At 38.6% G+C, this 23,225-nt stretch overlaps 2 protein-coding genes across 6 annotated transcripts in view; both read right to left on the bottom strand.

Annotated features, from left to right (window-relative positions):
* atf7a (activating transcription factor 7a) overlaps nt 1-12,643 on the bottom strand; it is a 47,380-nt gene extending 34,737 nt beyond the window's left edge. For 4 of the 5 annotated variants that reach the window (XM_088407595.1, XM_088407596.1, XM_088407599.1 and 1 more), the window contains exon 1: nt 12,380-12,643. In XM_088407595.1, the coding sequence (XP_088263721.1) occupies nt 12,380-12,559 (180 nt within the window). In that variant the 5' untranslated portion in view covers nt 12,560-12,643. Of the gene's footprint in view, nt 1-11,550; nt 11,622-12,379 lie in introns of those variants that run through there. The other variant, XM_088407600.1, reaches the window with a different exon arrangement.
* A 3,792-nt stretch (nt 12,644-16,435) lies between these two features.
* asb8 (ankyrin repeat and SOCS box containing 8) overlaps nt 16,436-23,225 on the bottom strand; it is an 8,613-nt gene continuing 1,823 nt past the window's right edge. The window contains exons 2-4 of the mRNA XM_088438144.1: nt 20,874-21,040; nt 20,682-20,786; nt 16,436-18,656 (exon numbers count right to left, since the gene is read on the bottom strand). Coding sequence (XP_088294270.1) covers nt 18,021-18,656; nt 20,682-20,786; nt 20,874-21,002 — 870 coding nt within the window. The 5' untranslated portion in view covers nt 21,003-21,040 and the 3' untranslated portion in view covers nt 16,436-18,020. The remainder of the gene's footprint in view (nt 18,657-20,681; nt 20,787-20,873; nt 21,041-23,225) is intronic.

Raw genomic sequence — 23,225 nt, 5'->3', positions numbered from 1 at the left:
CTCCATAGTGCACAAAAGCTCTTTTTGGTGCTTAGGTGTGGGACATTTAATTGAACAAAAGCCTATTCAATTAATTGTTAAATCTCAAATTTTAGGAGGAAAATGGCCCATTTAGGGGCAGTCTGGAACCCTACAGCAGGGACAAGGGTTCTTCTCATGAAGGATGGCACATTGTTTTTAACAGTGACGCCTGGCTGCAATCATTTTTCAACTGCACACCAACTACCAACATGCGACTAACTCTGCAGAATCTTTTGTGGTAAGCCTTCTTTTCATTGCTCGGATGAGGTTGGCGAGGGGCGAGTATCTTAAACGTCTGCGCCCAGGGCAGAGATCAGTCGATTCCCTTCCTACCCGTCTGCAAATACAGCTGCAGCTGAGCCAACAGCTCAAGAGAGAAAGCCCCGCATGACACCAGGACTGAAACGGGTCACAGTGTCGTGCGTCAAGTCTGCGTTGCAAATATACACGTTTAACACTCAAGTCTTGTTTCACCGACACATCGGTGCCAGGGTCCTCAAGAAGTACTAACAATTGGCTGAGCCTATTTGGGCAATGAACGGTGTGCCTACGGGGAACTCTGCCGAGCTCGTTAGAGCAAGCGTGTGGATCATGAGCGGCAAGAAACACGTTTGTGCCAGGGAGCAGCAATGCATTTAAATCTTACTATGGGGACACGCACGATGGGAACTTGGCCAGCCAGACATCTCTCATTTGATTTTTGGGTATCGTCCACTATAAATGTCTTAGAATGGAAAAGAACATTTCATTTTAGTAGTTGCAGCCCCTTCTATTTTCATCTTGTGCTAAAACAGTGATTCTCAACTGGAGGGTGAAACTCAAAGGAGGGTCTCAGCTCATTTTGGGTGGGTTCCGGACAGCTAGTCAAAACCTTATCACAGGACTGAGAACTTCAAATGTGAGTACCACAGATTTGTCCAAATTTAGTAGTCTCAGACCCCACTTCCAACCCTTAGCAGAGTGTCAAGCAAGGGGTTAAGAAGTACATCAAATTTAGTTTGGAGTGCATTTAACAACACACTATACAACTTACATGTATTTTCAGAGGCAGTTATTAAACAAATCATGTTTATTGTTCTAAACCTCTACATAATTGGATCACAACTTTCTGACAGTGGGAAAACGCAGGTGGCAAAAGTTGGGAATCATTGCATAAGAGGATGTCCAACAGAAGCGTACAGAGCAACTGTGGAAAATTTTGTTGATCCCGAAATTGATTTTGGTTGACAGATATGTGTAGAAGAGGTTTAGTCTTGTGGTGACCATCCAAATTCTGAATCAAACCAGGTTGACAGCAATGTTCCCTCTAATTTTCAATGTCTTGAGCAATCCAACAAACTCCCTGAGCAGGCTTTGGACCACGGTGAGCAACTTCTGACATGCACGCAGTGAGTGGCCGTGTGCAAATCTGATGTCGCTCCCAAAGTGACCTGAATCACATAGCTTACCTTGTGTCATTAATGAGCAAGGAAGAAGGTGGGCTCTGAGTACCGTATTTTTCAGGCTATAAGCCACGACTTTTTCCTCGTGTTTTGAGCCCTGCGGCTTATATTTTCCAGTGCAGCTTATCTGTGGGTTGTTTTTTGTTTTTTTTTGCTAGCCACTAGAAAGCAAATGTGTGTTCCAGTGCGGCTTATCTTTGTTGTTGTTGTTTTGTTTTTTTTTGCTAGCCACTAGCAAGCAATTGTGTGTATCTGTTCAAGGTAGACACACAAGGTAGACAGACAGTTAACAGAAAAATGTGGTTATATTCTTTCATTTTTTTGACAGTAGTGTGGTTCTTACTTATTTCTATTTGTAAAACTGCAAATAAAAGACAATATACCAAACATAAGTACCGTATGCAAAAATCACATATCTTACCAAATGTACACAAACTGTGCAAATCAAATCAACCATGTCAACTGAACTACAGATGATATTCCCTTCAATACAAAGGTTAATTAGGCACAACCGAAAATACTAATGAGCTAACATATACAAAGGAACACTACAGTATATACCATGCTGATAAAACCAACATGAGCTAGCATTTTATCAAGAGTGACAAGTTGAACCCACAAACGACTAACTCTGGTCATATTAACATAAATCACATTCCATTGAAGAAGACAACTCAAAGACACTCGTGGGCCAGCTCTCAAAAAGAAAGACAACAACGTGTGGCGTCGACATAAACTCCCATCTGACTGGAACCACACCTCCCCTCCCTATCACAAACGCACCGCCAACAGCTGCCAGAGGCGCCGCCAAAAACAAAGACCACAAAGGCACAAGTCTCCTAACAGTTACAGGTCCAAAACATTGCTTTTTCTTTTTTTTTTTATGCGCACCGTAGATTGTGTGCCCTGAGAATTTTTAAGCAGTGCACAACTGCGCAAGCACGCAGCTTAGAGGGAACATTAGTTGGCAGGCACATATTTCATCTAGCAAAGTAATTGATTCTATGACATTTAGTTTCTGATTGGTTGGGCTTTATATTTACACTCTATATTTACACTCAATTTGCAATGGACAACGTTCAACTATAATTAAAAATGTACTTTTAAACTGGCACTTTTTAAGGAGAATCTGGGCTTTATGTGGCTTCATACCAAATTTTTTGGTCATTAATTACCCACTGAAAGCTCTCACCGCCCGCAACATTGGAATATACTGTTAAAAGTAGAGATTGATTCAAATGGGGTTTTTTCCACGTCGATGCTGGTAGTCAATGAGGCCAATAACCGATATTTAAAGCCGATATTCATTTCAAGGATTCAAGGAAGACTTATTGCACTAAATTGCTTACAGTTCACTCGAAAATTCGGACAGGTGAAAAAGTTTGATTGGTTGGCCTTGCTGAGCCAGCCAGCTCGCTAGACTGCTCGCATTCTACTTTGAGGGATATCAATTAAAACGCTCGGTGAACGTAGCATATGACATCACGGTAGTTAACCGCAGTTGTCTGTCAACCTCTCCCGCCATAGTTTGATGAGCATTTTCTAACACCTGATTGGTTAGCCTGCTCTGGTTTCGCTTGAAGAGCAATGGTAACAATCAGGTGGTATAACCCGCCCATCAAACATTGACGGCAGAGGTTGAGAGATAAAATTCATTCATGAAATGCCGCCAGTTGGCACAGTGTTTTGTGAAATAATTTTATCTGTCAAACTCGCTTGTCAAAGTCAGTACAACATAGAGTGAAGGAATGTATGGAATTATTGCGCTATTTCCGTACTTTACGTATGGAGGCCCACCCATCAAACTTTGAGAGTTTGACAGAAGAATTAATGAAACGTCGCCACACAAGAGCGTGAATTAATTAAATGGATGAATAATTACCGTATACGTTGATAAGGGCCGCACAATTCATCAAATTTCAATTGCGATCACGATATTGGCTGCCACGGTTATGGAAGCTGATCCATGGCAATATTAACAATTAAAAAGTCAAACATTTTTTTTATTGGTCAAATCAAGCACTTTGTATCCTACCACCAGGGAGCAATGTTTCAAACATGTTTTCATGACAAAAGCATCAGCTTTTTTCACCCAAATATATTATTTACCTGTGTGAAATGGCATTGAGTTTCTCAACAGTGCTGTCAGAGACCCATTTTGAAAAATCCGAAAAAGGACCGAAAATTACATTTTGACCCGTACCTAGATTAAAATTTGCTTAAAAGTAAATATTGTGCTTGGTTCTAAGTAGGCTTTTTTTTTTCATTGGTTTGCACTCAGCAAGTAGAGTTAGCTGTGTTGCCCCATGTGCCAAGTTTTTGCCATGTCTTGTGAATTAGTTTTATTATTTATTTAATTTATTTTAGGTGTTTTTTAATGTATCAAAACTTGAAGCCTTGATTATATCATTGTTGCTTGTTTAAAAAAAAGTGCAATAATTAGACATGTTTGACCAAATATGATGAATAATAGTGATTAATAATCATGATTTCAATATTGATCAAAATAATTGTGGTTATTATTTTGGCCATAAACGTGCAGCCCTAATGTTCATTTAACTAATTCACGACATTTAATGAAACATGATTTATTGAACACATGAAACATTTAATTAATTAAACATTTATTTAATGAAACATTTCATTATTTACACTTTTATTTAATGGTACATTTATTTATTGAATGTTGGCACTTTTGGTCCTCCATAATAATGCTTTAATAGGGCATCATTATATTATACAAATATTTCAAAAGGTGTTCAAGACTGAATCCAGTCCGGAATCATGGCTCATGCATTGTGACACATTTTAATTCCAACTTTTTAACTGTTTGAACACAGAACTTTTGACAATGATTTAAAAATATAAACATACTTAAACACGTACCGTGTTAATTAAGCATTTAAATATGTATGTTTATGTATATATATGTGTTTATGTATATATATATATATATATATATATATATATATATATACATATATATATATATACATATATATATATATATATATATACATATATATATATATATACATATATATATACATATATATATATATACATATATATATACATATATATATATATATATACATATATATATATATACATATATATATACATATATATATACATATATACATATATATATATATACATATATATATACATATATATATATATATATATATATACATATATATATATATATATACATATATATATATATACATATATATATATATACATATATATATATACATATATATATATACATATATATATATATACATATATATATATACATATATATATATACATATATATATATACATATATATATATACATATATATATATATATACATATATATATATACATATATATATATACATATATATATATATACATATATATATATATATATATATATATATATATATATATATATTATATAATTTTTTTTACGTCCATGTTGTTGTTTCTCGATGATGACATGCATTTAGTTTATTTATGTGCATTTTGGCAGTCTGTGTATGCGGATTCTTTCAGGTGTTCAGTAAATACAAACAGGGTTAGAGCAGAGTTATCAGACAGATTATTCCATTTCTGTTTGTGTGTTTCTGTGTGTGGTGCATACATGTGTGTGTTCATGCTGGGGGGATGCAAAGAAGAGATGGTGTTGAAAATACTAGGATCTACTGCAGCACTGTTTTAATCCTATTCATTCCAGCAGAAGATATCAAGTGTGCCTATTTTCACATCCTTTCATCCAAGGTGACATGGAAGCCTTCAAAATGTCCCGATTTTTTTTCTCTTCTATCCCATTGAGCTACATTTAACTTGGGTTTCTCCAACTCAGCAGGTGTTTGAGAACTAGCCTCGGCTATAAGCAGCCACAGCCACCCAGTGTTTGATGTAGCTCGCTAGGAAACTGACTAAACAAACTTTATTAATAGCGCTCACTGCAGCCATGACGTTGGAATGAGAGGCTTGAATTGCTGAGGGTAGGGGGAGACCCCACAAAAAGAAGAGAAGAAGAATATAAGCGGTGGAAGAACTAAGGTTGACTCCATAATCCATAGTGGGATCCTGAGATTCCCTGAAAGTAGGTTATGACCTTCTAAGATGGGTGTAGACTTATTTACGTAAGCAAGAGGACCTGAGATTTGGACAACGGAAAATAAAATGAAAACCAATACCGCCCACTGGTCTGAAAGCTACATTCATGCCATGCGACCACACTATTGCAGAACAACACAGAGGGACAGCGCCAGGTCTCTACACTAACTTTTGCACTGATGTTACCAATTCGCTCGCACCAGATTTGGTCTCTATCACACACACACACACACACACACACACGTTTGTATGGCTATACTTGTGGGGACATTCATTGACATGATGCATTTCCTAACTCCTAACCCTAACCTCAATCTTCAGAAAGGTTTTCCTCAACCAGAGGTCCCTACACCTTTTCATCCGACGACCAAATTACTTTTCTTAGTTTGTAAAAAAAAAAAAAAAAAAAACACACGCGACAATCACAGAAATTTCTGAATGTAAACATTTATCATTTTCCAGAATGTCACGTAACCAAATAAAACCCATTTCAACCCATTGGTCACAAAAGGGACCATAAAGAAAATTCTATTTATGAGGCTCTATAAATGATTTTTCAATCATTTTTCATAACGTTCTGAAATACTACAACGTGTTGCTCAAATATGTTGAAGCTCCCCCCCAATGATTTGGCTACATTTTTTTTAAACATTCTCATTTTGATTCTAGTTTTCAAAATGGACCAAACGTGCAAGATAAAATGGCCAGAAAATTCGAAAATCTGCATGTTTCCCCTTTTCTTCAGGACACCCCTTGCCATGCATGATTATTCAGTCCATTCTCCCTAATAGAATAGAGCAGAGGTTCTCAAACCTTTTGGAGTTAGGGAGCCCTGTTAGAAAGCTAATTTTCCAAGGACCCCCATTGCAAATATTTACGGAAACAAAACAAAACAAAAAAATCCTTTAAAAATTATTAGCGTTAATACATTTAAAAATTTAGTAAGTTTAGTAAATTTGACAATAAGTACATTTGTGACTTTTCAGCTATACTGAAATTCAGAAAATAAATTTGCAAATTACACGCATCCTTATAACAAACCAGATCAATTGGCAATTTTAATCAAAAACAGCATTGTAAAATAATTGTCGCTTTAGGTTTGCCTCGTTAGCAAGCGATTGTGGACACAAAACGCATTTTGACAAATTTCAGAATTATTACATAAAACAAATTAGACTGGTTGAACTGTTTGCTTTATTGAAGACTAATGTATACTGTACTTTCACAATTTAGTTACAATTTACAAAATAACATGAAATTATATAAAAATATATACATGCATACAGATATATACACACACGCACACATATAAATGCAGTGATCCTTGCTACTTCGCGCCTCACCTATTGCGGATTTTTTTGGGGAAAAAAAAAAAAAAAAGCTATATTACGCCCTGTGACAGTTTCCTGCATGCCAGACAGATGAGGTAACTATGAATGCACTTGCAACATCTAACTACTGCAGTACACATATTTACTTAAATTTTAAAATATTTTACCTTGTATTGTAACTGAAGAGTTACCCTTTTCATCTTTTAAAGTCCCGCGGCAGCCAGTCATATTATCGGCGCCCAGAAGTCGATAAGGAAAAACGATACCAATGAGAGATTACACTAGAAATACCATTTCATTTTAAAAGAATAGGTAAGAGATTTTCAACATCTTTGATTCAATGTCTTGGCTCCAGCCAGAGCAAAAGCCAGTGTATTTTACGATGAGACCGGCATGTAAACTCTCATTGTTATCATGTTTCCTTATCTACAGCTTTCACATTAATTTGACTTCCGCGCGCCGCTGATACGACCGGGGCTACCGCGAGAGTTCCAACGGATGGAAGGGGGTAACTGTTCAGTGACTATAAAAGGTTTAATAATTTAAGATTTAAGTAAATGTGTGTACTGCAGTAACATTTGACAACTTTAGACATTGAAAAAAAAAAATTCAATTTTTTTTTTTTTAAATTTTGTGGGGGGGGGGGGCGCTACTTCGCCTCTCATATTTTTAAGTGCACACAATAGTGTTGTGACTGTAAAAACAATGTCGTTTAGTGTTTGCTTGTTGTGTAGAGAGAATTTAAGTGAAGCTACAGACAGCCATTTTACGTTACCATATGCCTGTGCAAGTTAGGTCACATAAAAAAAAAAATGGACTGGATTTTTAATAAATAAGGCTCCTCTCTTTTCAAGTGGTTCTCAAAGTGGGGTCCACGGCGACCTTGTCAGTGGCCTGACTGCAGGGGGTCCATGAAATAAATTGCATTAATTTCAAAACATTGCGAGCGATGTGCATCCCATATGGAAAAACTGTATTAATTGAAACTTATTTAGAAAAATAATTACTAAAAGAGGAGCGAGGCGAGAAAAAAGATAATTAGCCTGTCAAGGCAGCCACTAATATTCCTTTTATTATTAAATGAAACACCCATTTGCCAATCCATTTTTTATAGTCGCTTGTCCTCAATAGGGTCACTGGTGTCCTGTGCTATCCCAGCTGTCTTCGGGCAGTAGGCTGGGGACACCAAACTGGTTGCCAGCCAATCGCAGGGCACACAAAGACGAACAACCATTCCCACTCGCAATCACTCCTAAGGACAATTTGGAGAAACAAATATACCTTCCATGCATGTTTTTGCTATCTGGGTAAAAAGCCAGTGTGCCCGGAGGAAACCCACACAGGCACAGGGAGAACATGCAAACTCCACACAGAAAGGCTGGGGCGAGCTGGGTTTAAAACACCATTGAAAAATATTATTCTTCATTCTTTCCTCAAGACTTCAATGGCTCTGTTGAGCCATTGAGGTTAATTAGCAAGTCTTTCTATGGACATGGGAGTCAAATGCCGAAAGCTACATCTGTCCGCTTGTTTCTGACATAGGTTTTAACACACTTCAACATTGAAAATGACCATTCAACAGGTGTCCCGTTTGATATTTGGTGTCTCGTTGCTGCTTTTGTAAAAACATTTCAAGTTGACGAATACACTAAGGGTCCAAAAAGAAAAAGAAGAAGAAAACAATCAAATGCAAACAGGCAATCCCAGCAATGTAATTTGTAGTTTCTTAGAAGCTGTTAGCCACAGGTAACATTCATAGTTGCCTTTATGAAAATGACAGACAAAACCTTTTCCTGCTGGAACAGACACCTCTCTTCTCCTCCTTTTCCCATCATCGGTTGAAGAACAAACGTGGTTCAAATTCACCGCATTTTGCGACAAAATGACGTGGACTCCCAGTACAGTTGATCTAATCACAGGACCCATAAGAGTTGATTTCCTAATAGAGCTTGCCCTGAGGTCGCAGTCTCACAAGATGATGTCAAGGAACCTGACATTTCTAGCTTGGTGAAATATGATTGGATTAAAAATAGTTTCTATCCACCTCTTTAAGTGAAAACGTTTTTAATGTATAGCACTGGAATCACACCAAAACAGCAGGATATGTCACACAGACCATGCATCCATTTTCTATAGCCGCTCATCTTCAAAAGGGTCGCAGGCCTGACTTCAAACACCCTCAACTAGTTCCCTGCCAATTGCAGGGCACACAGAGTCCAACAACCATTCACTCAATCACACCTAAGGACAATTTAGTATGTCCAATACACCTGCCATGAAAGTTTTTTGGTAGGTGGGAGTTAGCTGAGTGCTCTGAGAGAACCTACATGGGCTTGGGGAGAACATGCAAACTCCAAACAGGAAGGCCAAAGGGAGGTGGATTTTAACTCAAGTCCCTAAACTGTGAGGCGGACGTGCTAACCACTGCAGACAGATCATACAGACCAGGGATAACATTGTTTGTTTTAGCTTTTTTTTTTTTTTTTTTTTTAATTTATGGATACGTTTCTTTCTGAGGTATGTTTAGGCCAGCAGAAAAGGCCTTAGTATCCACCATTGCAAAACTATTTGATGCTTCTACCAACATGTAACTGGTGATTTCAGCTATTAATGTGATTTGGATTTCACTAAGTCCTACAATCTGATTTTTTGTTTTTTCTATTTTAATAGGACATTTGGGGTTTGGCTTTGTGACAACACAACACCTGGCTTTTAAATATGGTTTTGCATAGACAGTTTGCATATTTTTATATATTTGGGAGGGGGGTCATTAATGCTGCAAACATTAATTGTGGTTACGTAATGTATTGTTTTTACGTAATGTACTGTTAACATGTTTGTTAATAATAATGTTAGTAGTACACATGGTGACCCAAAAAAATGGGAATTTTTGAATTGCGTATTGCTAGATATATGCAAGTGGCAACACTGCAAGACAGTGACCTTGAACAAGTAAATACTTGGCCATTTCAGTAGCCATGAATCAGTGGAACGGACAACAGCCTGAGTTAACCATAAAAACGTTTAATAAAAACGGTGATAGTTTGACAGCTGCGCAGAGGGGGTTCCGACATTTTTACACGAAGGGGCTGTTTCTTCAAAACACGCAATAAAATGCAATACAAATAAAATAAATGCAATAACATGTTGGATTAATAAATGGAAGAGACTGGATCTGCCCTAAAGAAAAAACTCACAGTACCGCACTCGTAACCCACACAAGATTGATGTTGTGCGCGAGTCTGTCTTACGGAGCCCACTGCTTTCAATTTTTTTTTAAAATAATTGTTAAATAAATTTTATTTATTTTTTTTTTTATTATTTTGAGGTTTAATTTTCCACAGCATATTTCAAGACGGCATTCATAGAAGAGGACGCCTTCTGCAGGACGTATTTTTTTTCGATGAAAGGTTAGTCATTTATTCTTAAATGGCATGTCTTACAATTACTATAGATAAAATAATTTTCTTCTATGGATAAAATAATTTTCTTCTATGGATAAAATATTTTTCTTCTATCACTCTTGGTTTTATAGTGTTGTGAAAAAAAATCCCTGTTTTGGGTCACCCTGTATTAACAAGAGACAGACAAACAACATTTATCAGTTGACTGACCTTTCATTTTGGTTTGAGCGTTATAGAGAACTTCTTGCAAAAAGTTGTCCTCATGCGCTGGGTTTGTTCACATGTCGTACATTACTACACCCCCCCCCCCCCCCCCCCTCCCAATTTTTTTTTTAAATTAAATTAAAATCTAGTGACGCCCGGTGGACAGTGCGGACATCACGCCCGATTGTACTCATCGCTTTAGGTTGTAAAAGTGTGCCAAAGACATGACCCACATTCCATATGCTTGAATCAGGTTTAAATACTAAACTTATGATTACATGAGGGGAGTCATAGGCCTGTTCTTCCAGACACTCATGAGGACGATAAAGCAGCAGGGCAGAAAACACAATTTTGTAATGTCCAATACCCCCAGGAGGCAATATGGTGGACAGTGTTGCGAGTAAAATCGGTACATACTTGGCCAGTTATTAAGGCGGAGTGTTAAACCGTATTTTGCCACAGTTTCTAACCTTGATCAATTTCAGGCAAAACACGCCCCGCCCTTTACCGTAATACGAAAGCCGAATTCTTCGATTGGCTTGCGCGACCGTCAATCAATAAATTATAAGGCAATCAAAGCCAGCGAGGCTGTCACTTGGCTCGTCTCGCAGACGCTCATTGGCTAAAAGCCCCAAAATCAACTTTTTGTATCCACGAGACAAAAAAAGTAACAACTAATAGCTAACTGCTGTGCTAGCGTTACCAACAGGCCAAAGGCAAGCTCGGCGCGGTTAATAACGCCGTTCATGATGTTTTCAGACATGTTTAATCAACGCTAATGTGCACGGAGCCCACAAGTCAGAGAAAATAAAAGTCCCAGTTGACTTGTTAGCAGAATGACACTTGAGTTCAAAGCGAGTCCGAATTAAAGGTTGGAGCAGCCACAACACTTGACGTGCACTTGAAGCAACATCCACAACACAGCGTCAAAACGAGCGTGCGAAAAGCTACTTTAGCACGGGGTAACGTCAAGGACACATTCACTTTGAATAAAAACGGTAATAAAAGTGTTTACAAACTCACTCTTGCGCCTCGCTCACGGGCTCTCCTTTCCTCGCCCCTGGAATTTGACACTCCCCTCGACAACGAGTTATCGCGAGAAGACCCTCGAATCGTGGCTCATGGGCCGCCCTTTTATTATTATATAAGTTTACAAACTCTCTCCTTGTCTTTTTGTATGAAAGAGAAAACGGGTACTAAAAATTTTACCTGAGCAGGAAGTTTCTCCTCCGATCTCGCGGGGGTTTAAGCGAATTTGGGAGGGCAACATTTTCAGGTCGAAAATGCATTGGAATGCATTACGTTACCCTCATTTGTACCAAGTAAAATACTCCTATTTTTATGTGTGTAATGCATGACACTACCGGCTTACAGCAAAAAAAAAAAAAGTCAAAAAAAAAGTCATGCGTTCCAGTAATTACATTATCTTTGTAATGCTTTACTCCAAACACTGTACATAATGACATCTTAGTGAATCATAGGTGCATTACTTCAGTTGAATAATTTAGATCAATATGTAAAACAAACGCGGGCAAACTCAACTTTTGTCCTTTTTCATTTGTTTACTATAGATAACACATTCAAACGTCTTCATTAAAATAGTAGGCGGGGGACACCCAGCCAATCGCACTAAAAACAACAGATTAAATGTGCGTATATATATATATATATATATATATATATATATATATATATATATATATATATATATATATATATATATATATATATATATATATATATATATATATATATATATATATATATATATATATTAATCTGTTTGGGTCGATACAAGAGTATATGGCCAATTTGGGCAAATAGTATGTGAACGAGTACCCTTGAGACTTACCTGTAGTGTAAATGAACTGGATGCCCAGCAGGTTTGAAGAATCGGTTGCTTGCATGAATGTTTGCGTCTTCTAAGTTGTGCTGAACCTTCTTTTGTCTGTGTGACGCCGATGCTGCTATTGTGGCTGCTGGGGGGCGATTGTGACGTTTGCGGCAACTCGCTCTTTTGATCTGCCCCCATTATGGTACTTAGCGATCATATATAGTAAGGAAAACACACGAGGAAAATAAAACGCACAAAGAGGGAAGAATAAGGTTGATGTTCTCAACCGAAATGCTTCTTTAGGAGGGGAGGGGAGTCTGTTGGACCGCATTGGCTTTTTAAGGGTAACGTTCAAAGGCTTCAAAGACAATCGGGATGAAGCCGAGTGCGCGCGCGTGCGTTTAGTGACTTAACTTCACTTCATGGGTTGATGTAAGCCTTACATCATTAGGTTTCATTCTCCGAAAAAGGTGATAAAAGTCCACATCAAGGCAACCCTGAATTTACATGACCAGGGAGCACCCTTACAAAAATATGGGAATAGTCTTTAATATATTTCTTCAACATTTTCTTTCAACCAGAAGACACAGCTTCACTTGACCGCAACTATGAAAATATCCGCAAGATGCGTCCACCGCTAACACTACAAAACCCAGAATGCACTGCAATACCTGTTGCGTCATCACGTAGTTTCAAACCGCGCTGTCATCGTTCTCGCGCTGCTCATTCGAATCACCTAGTCAAGGCAAGCTGTCGTATTTGAAATACGTGCTTTTTATGAGTCATTTTGTATCGCCCCTCGAAATGGCGTCGCCGTTTTACAAGATTCGATCATCGAAACAGCGATCATCGATACGGTGACCTTTCAGCAAGATCCAACGTAAAAATCAGCTTTAATTAGTTTAAATCTACTTCAAAAGTTAGTTAACAGTGACCAACCACGTCAAACGGTAACTACCTTGAGTGTTGTTGGTTTTTTTTCTCTCTGAGTGAAAGTGTCTCATGAAAGCTGCTTTTGATCATTGTTGAAGGTGAGGTCAAGTTTAACTCCTGGGTGTACCCACATGATGCTCATCCACCTTTGGAATAGGCCCCCTGGGTGTCCGGGGATTTTTCACTAGCCTGGCCTTATTATCGCCCTACTTGGGCTGACTTTGAAAGGGCCATAACATCGTCAAATATAAAAATAGTTTTACTTTCAACCCCTCAAACTGTTCAGTGGCATCAGCCCTCTCCATACATATATTCTTTTTTCTTCTTTTTTTTTTTTTGGGGGGGGGGGGGGGGGGGGGGGCACCTACCTCCTTTATGTACACAATATGTAAAATTGTAATAGCAAAAGGAACTACGCTCTATATTTATAAATTTTTGACATTGAAACAGAAATGGTTATTTTGTCATAATTAGAGTATTATGACTTTTAGCGACTTTTGCATTACAGTCCAGGCTAAGCCAATCATCGAGCTCACTGAAAGGCTTGCAAATTTCATAAGGTGGCTGCTAGCGCCCCCCGGTGGTTTTGGTGTATCAACACAAACATTTATATTGCGCCCTGTTTGAAAGTTGCCATTGACAAGGATTCATGCTAAAATCGAGGCAAATGCATGATAAAACATTGGGCTTTCAATATGTACAAAATAGACAATACACAGATCCCTCGCCCCCCCGCAATAAGTGAGAATAGCGATTTCATTGAATTTGTGAAATGTGAAAAGTCTTCATTCTATGCATATTATTTAAGACAAATATTACTGCAGCACTGTACACATATTTACTTAAATCTTAAACGATTCAACGTTATTAGTGTATAAGGTTGAATCATAACAGTAGTTACCACTTTCCATCTTTTGAACTCTCGCGAGCAGCTGCTCGAAGATCAAATTAAAGTGAAGCCTCTTATATCATAACAACACTTGAAATTTCAATTAATTACAAAAGAAATCTAGGTAAAAGTTACGATTTCCAAAACTGTGCCACGTCTCTGTTGCTGTTGGCACACTTACAAGTCACGTGATCGGCTCCCAGAGCCCAAGCTGTCAATCAATGTGCTTACAAGCACATTCGTAATGTGTGTGTGTGTGTGTGTGTGTGTGTGTGTGTGTGTGTGGTGACCTGAGCGCACACAGGCGGTTACAGGAGAGACAAAGCAAGTTTTGGGATCCGCTTGCCTTATGTAAAAAATTTGAATTTAAAGTGTCAACTCTGCGTTTTAATCATGGTTGGTAAACTTGTTACTCGCTCTAGTCGGACCTCTGAGGAAGCACTATAAACGTATTACGCACGTGACTCGACACCAAAAAGAGAGGGCATACCAATACATTTACTGTATAAGGTTTAATCATTTAAGATTAAAGTAAATATGTGTACTGCAGTAGTAGTTCAACTTCCAAGGAGTGCCAGTGACAAGTGCATTTATAGAAAACTCGCCGATCTGGCACGTCTCTCCGCAATATATTTTTTTCTGCCCCACAAAAAATCCGCGAAGCACTGAGGGCACGATAGGTGAGGTGCAAAGTCACGAGTGATCACTGTACAGTGGACCCCATGTTACAACGTCCTTGATTTACGCTATTTTCGTGTTGCGACTTGGAATACTGAGTTCTTTCATCCCCCTTTCATGACAATTTCCCGGTTATGAGACCAAAACAACTGTCATGACCCGAGGGGCTTGGCCGTATTTGTGTTGTTTTGCCTACATCTGCTGGCAGGTAATTGCACGCATGCTAAATTGAGCATTAACTATTACTCAGAATACTGTAAAGTGTACAGTATTTTGAGTAATATTGCATTAGGGAACGTCAATTAAGCAGAAGCAGATCTATTTCAAGGGGAAGCTACTCACTGTCAACTGAAAACTGAATTGCACAGTGACTCAGGTAATGAATGATCCATCACCACTCAGCTTGTGAACATCATGTGACCCAATCTAAGACAACAGGTGAATCGTGGTTGGTCAATACCTGAGCCCTACGCAAATGTGATGTCATTTTCAGTTCTTTGCCACATTTACGTAATTATTTTTTTACTATTATATAAAATACTGATGGGGCTGAAAATTCCAGGGCCTGTAACCTATTCTATGGAAGTGGGAATTTTTAAACAAATTTTCCAAGTATCATAGACCACACGTGTCGAACTCCTGTCCTGGAGGGCCAGTATCCTGCATGTGTTGAAACCTTCTCTTTTAAACTCACCTGATTCAAATTATTGTGATCGTTTTCAAGCCCCTGCAGAGCTAGCTAAAAAGTATTCATTTGAATCAACTGCGTTAGGGAGAGAAAACCGGAAAACATGCGGGATACCGGCCCTCGAAGCCTGGAGTCCTACACCTATGTCCGTGACTTATAAACATATGCGATAGTTGTTTTGTTTTTTTTCGGTAGAACCAGTTGGAACGCATACAACGTATTACATAAAGAATATTATTGACTTGACATGACCCCTAAAATCACCAAAATACACGTTTGAAAATATAGTATGTGTGTTTTGGGGGCATGTCTGTCGCAGAAAGGGCATTTAACCTTTTCACTACTGATTATTTTTATTTTCTTCCCAAAAAATAAAACTACTGGCATATATTGCTTGTTTATAAATCTAGAACACTTGGAAAATTAGTTAAAAATGCCCTGGATGTTTTGTGTCCCATTGGTATTTTATAATCATATAAACATGCCAGAAAAGTGAAAATGATCATCAAAGACTTATAATACTTCGTAATCAGTGTAATTTATAGTAACACACTTATATAGCAGATATTATCAATATATTTCCTCGGCACTATATGGTTAATTGAGGAGAAATTGTCGCACGCAAGTTACCTTGTTGACAGTGGGCCCGACACTGGTTTGTTGTGTATGAAAGTTGCTAAATGCCACAAGCATCTGTATATAGGTGCGTAATGAACCGCTGGGATGCCATTTCATTTTATTGCTACCTTTCCGATACCCACTGTCAATTTTTGAAAAGCTGTGGGACACATTGTCCCAAAGGGAGTGAAAGGGTTTATTACCCCAGGCGATGTGTTTTGTTTGAAAGACTACCTAATGATGATTATTGAAGAACCACACAGATAGAGAGAGTCACTAGATTCATTTAGGCTTCCCGCCAACTATCCCAAAAAGTAGCACTTTTGCAGGCATAAACAAGATGCGACGTTAACATGATTATACATCTGGAGCACCACAACACAAAACCATTCAACTTACATGGTACACAGCAGATTGTGTAAATCCTAAAAAAAAACATTGGTAACTTTTTTTTTTTGTCTCGTTAATAATTAAGTTAAAGTCTTAAAAAAAAACAAAAAAAAATGGTTATAGCAAATTAAGTGGAATAAAACCATTCGTTCGTCATGGCGACTTTGTTTGACAGCATAGACTTCAAATTCACAAAGCTTGAAAATACCAAATACAACTGTTCCCATGATTTGTTATGTTAGTAGTGTGAAACACAGTGACACTAGATGATCCCTGGCATAACATGAAAAACCTCATTTCATGCAGTGAAGACCAGCATGACAAATTTTTCAAGTGCTTTGAACTTTGGAGGTGCCTCCATGAGTTACAATGTGAATGTAATGGTGCAGCGCTACACCCATGTGTCATTCTCAAACATACTTCAATGTTGTGACAACTTCATAAAAAGCTACTTGACATGTCAAATATTGGTGCCATGCCCCTTTTCCACTGAACCCACCACGGCTTTTGTATTAAATTATAGCATGGATTGAATATATGAACTAATTCAATGCCAGAGATGTTTTATAATATATAATTGAGAAGCTCTGCTATAAATTACATTGATTGCTATGTGTTGTGTTGTTTGGTGATAATTTCACTTCTCTGGTACATTTATATGTTTACATATTATTATTATTATAAAATACATATATGACAAAAAAATCCCAGGGCCTGTAACCAAATTTATGGAAGTTGGATTTTTTTTTTACCTCATTTTCCAAGTATCCTAGACTTATAAACAAGTAATAAATGCCATAGAATACAAGTTGTACCCCCCCCCAAAAAAAACAAACAAACACTGGATTAAAAAGAGAAAATAAATAAAAAAAACAAGTAATACATGCCGTAAATAATAATAATAATTAATGATAATCAGTAGTGAAAGTTAAAAATACCAATTTTTCTTCTTTAAAATATACAATTTAATTCTGGTTTGGATTGTCTTTTTTTCATGTTAGCATAACCTTATGATAGACAGGTCCAAGAACTCTCCCAATCCGCATTTAAATGCATTATGAAATGTTCAACATAAAAAAATAAAATTTCTCGTTCCCTGAGCCCCCCCCCCCCCCCAAAAAAAAAAATCAGTTTTCTTGTTTCCTGTCATTTATGTTTAGTTTTTCTTGCCTGTGACAGAATCATCCTTTGACAAATCCGTATCCACTTAAAAATACAGTAGGTTCTGCCTTCACGTGCGTTGCGTGTTTTTTTTCTTGTAATATGCAGATTGCAGCTGAATTGTGAGACGGGAGCGTAGCGCGTGAGTCCCAATAACAAAAGCGTCGCTTGGATCGAGGCTCTCGAAGGAGCATGATTTTCGAGCGGGACGAGCCAGTGCGGCGCGGTGGAAAAGGGACACGAAAGGCTGTGATGTTTGTTTGAGGCGAGAAGGAAATACTCCACCGTCACCCGATGCCGTCTTAGTCTCTGAGTAGGAGATATTCCTTGATGGTCTCCGGGAGAGGAAGCTCTTTGACCGCGGCGGGAAGGAAGCGCACGCCAAGACTATGCCTGACGGCACAGCGCGCCAGAGAGCGCAGCGTGGGCGCCTGGGCCACCATGCCAGTGAGCCTGGCCAGCAGTTGCGGATCCTTACTGAGCTCCTTCGGAAGCGTGCCGTCAGCCCGGCGGATTTCGAAACGCCCGGCCGCCCTGCACAGCAGTTCCAGGCACTCCTCCTCCTGCTCGGTACCCAGGCCGCGCGCCAGTAGGGCCACCAGTCGGGAGATGGGCGTCTGGCCCTTCAAGTTGGTCACGTGCACCTGCGCACCATAGTCCAGGAGCACTTTGACACTCTCCAGGTTGCCCTTCATGGCCGCCCAGCTCAGCGGGGTGTCGCTGTTGTAGTCACGGGTGTTGGGGCAAGCCCCGCTGTCGAGCAGCGCTCGCACACACTCGGGGTTGTCTTTGAAGGCGGCCCAGTGGAGTGGAGTGTCTTTGTTGCCGTCAAGAGCATTGGGCTGGGCCCCGTACTCCAGCAGCAGCTCCACGCAGCTCTCGTCCTTCTCCGCTGCGTAGTGGAGTGCCGTGCGGTTATAGCCATCCAAAGCGTTCACCTGACAATACGCGCAAGTTTTACAATGCAAAATACCAATCCCAAAGAGAAGGTTTTTGAGCTGCCGTATTTGTCTGTGTACTTGTCAACCCCATTTTTTTTTTTTATACTTATAGTTGGGTGGATTTGACAAAAAAAGGGGCTTTAGTGGTTACACATATCATGGCTGTCCAATTAAAACACATGGTGTTTGTTATTAAAATGATGAAATTACAGTACTCTTAGACGCATTACTTCATTAGGTCAAATATCATACTGTGGTGGTTATTTGGGGACAAGTGCAGGCGATGTACGAACATGTGTCGATGCAAATACTGAAACTAATGTTTTAACAATAAAACAATATCAGGTTTCAATACTTTATTTTTTGGCCCCCAGCTGAATGTGAATTCATCTAAAAGCCCTCAAAGTCATTATTATGACTACATGACAAATAGGTCCTCTCATTTAGCTCCTCTACTTCCTGCTTGTCATTTGCACAAACGTCCTAGTTACTCTTCCACGGGTAGTAATCTTTGGGACCCATCCAATTTGTTTCAAATGGAACTCTTTGGAGATGATTTGCTGATCATCTTACTTGGGACGTTCTTTGCCCAAGTGACAAATGTTGTGAGATCAGAGCGTGGAAGGCTGCCCTTCGCTGTTTCTCCCTCCACCTGCCGACATCCATGCCGGCTTGTTCAAGGGCCGAAGGAGACAAGTTAATCCGTCTTTTCCTTTTCACATCTGCTGGAAAAATGATCCACGCAGCCTCGTTGTTGACAAATAAGAGGCAATAATGCGGCGCTTGACAAAAGTGCATTTCAAACTGCAAACATACTAAAACTGATGCATACTATATTGAATTAGAGGCACTGTATATGTAATGATGTTAAGCCTTGTAAATTACATCATTTCACATTCAAATTAGTCATTCAAACACAGACGTGGAGAAAAGTGGTCAGACTTTGAGTTATGCGGTCGACTCCCCCAATATGCGAGTTGAAAATGAAGAAAAACAACTCGACTTGTACTCAGAGAAATACGGTAGTTTCCCTCTTTGTTTTTGCAGTTTTTCACTTTAATGTTTACTATCATCAAACAATTGTAGCGAGACAAAGATAATTCCGAGGAAACATTAAATGCAGTTCCTATGGTGATGATGACTTGTACACAGAGAAATTCAGTGTGTGTGAATGTATATGTACACACACACACACACACACACACAATGTAAATTCAATGTATTTACTTTCAACCCCTCAAAATTTTCAGTGGCCTCAGCCATAACCAGTCATATACATATATACATTTTTTTACATGTATACATTACCTACGCCCTCTTTACGTACAAAAATAGGAAAAATGCATGAAATTGGAATAGGAATATTTATGATGTCATAATTAGTGTATTTTGACTTTTGAAGTCTTTTGCACTATGGGAGTCTAGGCTAAGCCAATCAAAAAAGTTATTGAAAGGCTTGCAAACGTCATAAGCTAGCCGCTAAAGCCACCCAGTGGTTTTGGGGTGTCCAACACAAAAATGTGTATTAAGCCTCGTTTGCAAGTTGCCATTAATTAGGATTAATGCAACAATTGGGGGAAATGTGTGATAAAACATCAGGTTTTCATTATGTCCAATTTTGAATGGAAGTAAATGAGCCTGACAAAGGCTAAAATTGACATCTGCAGGGTGTACCTCTCGATCTCCTGTTTGCAAGTATTTAGATGGGACGGCAGTGTGGCATAATAAAAGTTGTCATGTTTTGACAATCTATGCAATATTTTAGCCTCCTATTTTTTTTTCCACATCAAAACCCCAAAAAGCCCAAGTTGGGTCACAATTTCCCCAGGGGGGTAACCTGATAATTTACTTTTTTTTTTTTTTGTCCCTTTTACACAGACATGATGCATATCCCAGCTGTGCCAGAAAAAAAAGACAAAGTAACATGTAAAGGTGACTTTTGAATTGCTTGTATGATAAAGACTTGGATCTCTGCAGTGCCTGCCCACTCATTACGGTGTACTGGAACGGTGCAACACTTACCTCCGCCCCCTTTTCCAACAGCAGCTCCACACAATCGGCATCAGCAACCATGCAGGCGCAGTGCAATGGCTTCAGTGTGCCATGCATTCGGTTCACATCAGCACCCTTTTAGTTACATGTTAACAACATAGAGTACGTTAATACAAAAAGTGCAGACGTCATCTTAATACAATACAATATAATACAGGATACCTTGCGAATGAGATCTTCCACGTTGTCGTGCGGGAAGGAGCGGATGGCGGCGATGGTGCGGATGAGCCGCTCCGACAGGGAGTATTTACTTTGAATGCTTTGCATGATGTACCACATAGTAGAGCTCATGTGTTACTGACGACCATTGCACCCATACAGGGGTGACACTGCAGCACACACACACACACACACACACACACACACACACACACACACACACACACACACACACACACACACACACACAGTTTTAAGTGTTAAAACAAAAAAACGATACTGGAATCAGCAAATCTCATATGACTTCTGCTCAGCGTACAAATATTGGATGGGAAAACTTGCGCCACATTGGGCTACACTTGATTTTTAAAGGGAAAGTCAACCTAAAAACCTTCTTTACAATTATATGATCTATGGATTCCCTCGAGTCAAAATCATGTATTCTCGAACCAATACATGTGAGGAGCAGTGGGGCAGGGGGTCCATGAAAAAAATTGGGTTATTAAGTCTTTCCTTGCCAATGACAAGAATTCTCGTCATGTAAAATACTTCTTTCAGTGATGTTTTTTTTTTTGTCTGTTTCATTCTTTTATAAATGGAGTGTTGACACTCGTCGCCAGTGCTCCTCTTAACTCTTTTAGTGCCAACCGTTATCGGAAAAAGAAAACCTCCAGAGGGCCAGTTATATTTACATTTTTCACTTATCTTTCAAGGCCGACAGAATACGTCCATGTAAATATGGTTGGTATCATATGAAAGATTGATTTCCATTCCTTTGAATTGTAGGCAATGTGTTTTAAGTGTGGAAACATTGCAGTCCAATGGTCACAGTATTCAATTGCCTTACATGAGGTAAGCTGTGAAAAGATGTGACCAGCAGGTTGCCTTTTTCAATAACGCTTGGCAATGAAAGTCAATAAAAAATACTTTATTGTGTTAACTTCATTTTATTTTATATTTAATTTTGAGTGTATTCATGACTCTTCAATAAGGCAATCAATTCAACCATTTTTTTTTTAAATCTAATAATGTTATTTTTCAAATAGACCCACAAAATCCATGTCATCATCAAAGAGCTTGATTATTTAGTCATTAATATTTGGCAGGAACCTGTTTGGGGGAAATTTACCCTGTTTGTTATGAGGAAGCGTGCAATTTGTAATTTCTATTTTGTAAACATCAATACGGTTGAAAAGTAACTTTTTTTGTCTAATTGAATATGTTGTTATATAAAAAGGGCACTTATGTTTGGCTTAAATGATGTTTTTTGTTTTGATTTTGTTTCTGCAAACATTTGCAATGGGGGTCCTTGGAAATTTTATTTCTAAAAAAAAAGTCCCCAACTCCAAAAGGTTTCAGAACCCCAGGAGTAGAGTATGAATTATGCCATTAAAACCAATTATTTTTGACTCTTTCAAGGGGCTGCCATTTTGCTTGTTGCCATCAGCTGAAAACGACTTCATAATACCTATGGGCTCGGGAACGACTGTCACGGCTCACCTGTTGTCTGAGATTGGTCATATGATGTTTGCAAGGTGAGACGTGAGCCCTGACCAACTATAGCTGGTTTTCCACTCCCCTCAGGAATGAGGGAAAAACAAATTGCACAATAACAAACTAGTAGTGCACAGTGGTACTTCGACCTACAGAATTCATTCATTCTGGAAGTAATTCCGTAGTGTGAATCTTTCACAAGTAGAGTTTCTTTTTACATGTAAATAGCCTAATTCGTTCCAAGCCCCCCCCCCCCCCCTCCCCCAAATGGTCCTAGACCCTTTAAAATGAATATTAACACTTTTTAAAAATCAAAAACAGTAACACGTACTTATTAGATTTACATTTGTGCATAATAACCAAAATTTATCATGTAAAGATGAGAAAAAAACACTTCTAAACCCTTTAAATTAATCATATGAATTGTGACAGTTTACAATATGAATGCAGTTCACTGGTTTGTCTTGAGATAGTGCTGGTGTGTTGGTGATGAGTGCAGAGATAAAAACCTTTTTAGGTCATTTCTTTGATATGTTTTTAGTTTTACATACCCAGTGACCCAGGAATCCTTTACAAGTTCACAGGAGCAGTAATATTTGTTTTTGGATTATTTTGAGCATTTAGTTTACTTTAATTTAGTTTGGGGTCATGCGAAGTGCTTCCTGTGCGATGTCATTGCTAAAGTCTTCAAGACATGCTAACAACGCTAATGTCAGACGCAACAGACCAAAGTGGTATGTTACATATGTATGTTTTATGTGAATATACATAATGTTAGCCGTAGCTAATGTTAACGTTATGTTTCTAAGTTGTACGATGTAAACACTAAACATCAGAGCGAAAAACTAGTGTCACGTTTGC

This window comes from Hippichthys cyanospilos, chromosome 2, assembly GCF_059441005.1.
Source record: "Hippichthys cyanospilos isolate Australia breed blue-spotted pipefish chromosome 2, RoL_Hcya_1.0, whole genome shotgun sequence".
In the NCBI taxonomy this organism is placed as follows: domain Eukaryota; kingdom Metazoa; phylum Chordata; class Actinopteri; order Syngnathiformes; family Syngnathidae; genus Hippichthys; species Hippichthys cyanospilos.
Note: the sequence above shows the minus strand (reverse complement) of the source record. Positions and strands in the feature narration are given on the sequence as shown.